We start from the raw sequence: 2,908 nt of genomic DNA, 5'->3' as shown, positions 1-2,908 counted from the left end.
CCCAGCCGGGCGCCGGGCGCTTTGTGGGTCAGCCCCGGCTGTCCTATATGTGCTTTGACACCCAAGCATGCACGCAGGATGTGTGTTTCAGTGCTACCGCGTTGGGCCACCCTCCTCACCACGACCAGCGAGCTAAAAACGTTTCTCAGACGCTGTCGCGGCTTTCGGCTGGGTGTCGGCGGCCTGTGCAGGCGCCGCGCATGCGTGTTGCGGCACGCCAGCGACCGCCACCCACCCGGAGCGGCCCCCGCCGCCGTGAGCGCCGGAGGTCACTTTCTTTCGTGGGTTTTTTTTCTTCTGATCGACCTATTTTGCTGCCGATCCATTTTCGACGCGGCTTGCCGGGCTTGCTTTCGCTGTCCCTTCCGTCGATGGCATGCTGATGGCGCCACACTCCGCACTTCTATGGCCCGCGCCGCTGCCTGGCCGCCATGACTGTGCACTCAGAGCAGCAACCCTCAACAACGATGATAAGAAATTCACGAGAAGATGTTCCAGACGTGTTTTATGAATTACACCCTGGAGAGCTGCGACATGACAGCATGCAGGAAACATGGCGCCTGAGCGCGCAAACGACACGCACGAGGCCAGCCTGTGCGGCTGGTAAAAGAGCATTGCCCGAAAATGGTGGGCGGAGCCTGGAAAAACGCGTGTGACGCCATTGATCAGGGCAAACAAGGAAGCTGGGCAATACTGTTCAGCAGAACGCACGGCGCGGGGACAAGCCTGCAGCCCTGTGTTGTGAGGCACGGTCCACCGCAGTTGTGGTGAGCCCCTACCAAATCCGCCAGTTGTGTACATGCATGACAGGGGTAGAAGCGGGCCAAGTGGGGTGTGGGGTCGGGGTGAGCGGTGCAGAATTTGATTGTGGAAGGCGTCGCCACGCGGGCTTGCCATGTCGCGGGTGTGCATATGGGTTTGCGTGCAGCAAAGCTCACAGATGATGGTGGCCTCAGTACTCACCTACTGTTGGTTGCTCATGGCCCCGAGGGGCTCATTTTGGGTCATGGAATGTGTGTACAGCGGTTCTCATCACGGGCCACCGTGCAGCGCGCACACAACCATGCTGTTCCACCGCACACAGCACGCATCGCCAAGCGCCTGCGCAAACGCTCCTTCCTGGCGCGTGGCTGGCTGCCTCACCTTACATGTAACGCCTTTGCTGTGTGTGTGGGCATCTGTTCCAAAGCAGGTCAGGGGCTTGGCAATGAATGCTGCTGAGCGGCGGCTGCAGATGCCGCCGGAACCAATCTGCTTGCTCGCTGCATGGCAGCCATCAGAGTCTCTCAGGTCCGTCGAGGACCCACAATGGGGCCGCCTTCATGACATGTTGAGACAATGTACGGTGCCGCGCAAGGACGGGGCGCCGTAATGAGGGAGGCTGACTGGGTGTGGGCGGTGATCTAGCAAGATACACGTTGTGTGGTGGCGCAAATGATTCTTTAAGTTAAATGGGAAACTGCAATAGTTCATCCGGGGGTACACCAACTCTTTCTGCTGCGAAGCTCACAGGCCAATATTGCACACATCAGATCAGTGCCTGGTCGAAATATTCTTAATTCAAGGAACCACAATCACTTTTATAACATCTGCTTGGACCCAGGGCATTAAAAAACCGTGGCTGCAGGGCACGCCCGTGCGAAGCAGCTCGCGCAGCACCAAGGCACGCCAGCAGCAAAGCGCTCGCCCCGCGCAGCGGGGCCCCCGCGGCGGGAGCGGCGCGGCGATGGATCAGGCGCGCGATGGTGTGGGCGAGGAGGTGGACGAGTTCCTTAAGGAAGGTGAGCGGCTGCCGGCCCCCTGCGGCGCGGTGCAGCCGGATGAGAAGCAGCTTGGGCAGCACGTTCCCACCCCACCAAACAAAGATGGCAGCTCAACTGCGCGGCGCCTTGCGTCCCCTGCCGGCACACCCGCGCGCAGCCACCATCTCTGGCGTCAAGGATGCGCAGGCGCTGACCAACCAAGAAGTGGCCATCCTCCTTGACAAGTAAGGCGGCCTGCGGCAGCCCTGGCCCCCTCTGCTCCTTCCCTGCCTCCAGGGCCGCGGCCCCCAACCCGCCCGGCACGGCGCCGCGGGGCCGCGGGCGCGGCGGAATCATCGCGCCACGGCGGGCGCGGCACGGTGTCGCCTCCCCTCGTCCCCCACCCTCTGGCCTTCTCGCGCCACCCCCTTTTGGCTGTCGATGCCGCTGCCGTGCCATGTCCTCCCAAACGGTGCCGTTCCCCTCACCAACCTCTCCCGCCCCTGCCCCTTCGCCTTCACTCCCGCAGGTACCGCACCACCAACGTCCAGACCACCCCGGGGTTCTGCCCTCCCCCCATGGTCATCAAGACACAGGCCTACCTGGAGCAGGTCTCTGGGGGCGCCGGCAAGAACGAGGAGGCGGCGACAGCCATCCGCGAGTGAGCCCCCGGCTGGCCTGGCCATGGGCCGCCGGGCAGCTGTGCTGCTGCCTCGCACACAGCCGGCGCCCCCGGCGCAGCAAGCACGGCAGCGTCCGCACCGCCGCCGTGCTATGTGCTCCGCGCGTGCCTCTCGGACCTTTCGGCGTGCCACAGCGTGTGCCCGCGCTTGGGATAAATGCGCTATTGCTGCATGCCCCGTCCCTGCCCTTGCCCTGGGAGCCGAAAGATGCCAGAGCCAAAGTGGAACCCTCAAACCCTCGAAGAGCCCTTTGCATGTTGTGAAACACCCTCGGGGCACAGACACAGACACACAGACACACACAACACACACACACACACAGAGACACACACACTCACTCATGCACACACACACACACACACACACACACACACGCGCGCGCGCGCGCGTGCGCCCGCGTCCAGGCGCATGGGCGACCACAACATTGAGCCTGTTGAGATGTCGCTGCTGGCCAACCTTATGCCGGAGAACTCTGAGGAGGCG

The 2,908-nt window shown here is 62.8% G+C and overlaps 1 protein-coding gene across 1 annotated transcript; it reads left to right on the top strand.

The window, feature by feature from the left end:
- Positions 1–1,726: 1,726 nt before the first annotated feature.
- On the top strand, positions 1,727–2,407 carry MNEG_12572 (hypothetical protein; the record flags this gene model as incomplete). The annotated part of the gene is made up of 3 exons (XM_014038955.1): positions 1,727–1,781; positions 1,921–1,987; positions 2,272–2,407. 3 exons carry the CDS (start codon positions 1,727–1,729, stop codon positions 2,405–2,407), a joined length of 258 nt encoding a protein of 85 aa, XP_013894409.1.
- Positions 2,408–2,908: the final 501 nt, after the last annotated feature.

Source organism: Monoraphidium neglectum (assembly GCF_000611645.1).
Source record: "Monoraphidium neglectum strain SAG 48.87 unplaced genomic scaffold scaffold03312, whole genome shotgun sequence".
NCBI lineage: Eukaryota > Viridiplantae > Chlorophyta > Chlorophyceae > Sphaeropleales > Selenastraceae > Monoraphidium > Monoraphidium neglectum.
This window is presented reverse-complemented; position numbering and strand designations above follow the sequence as displayed.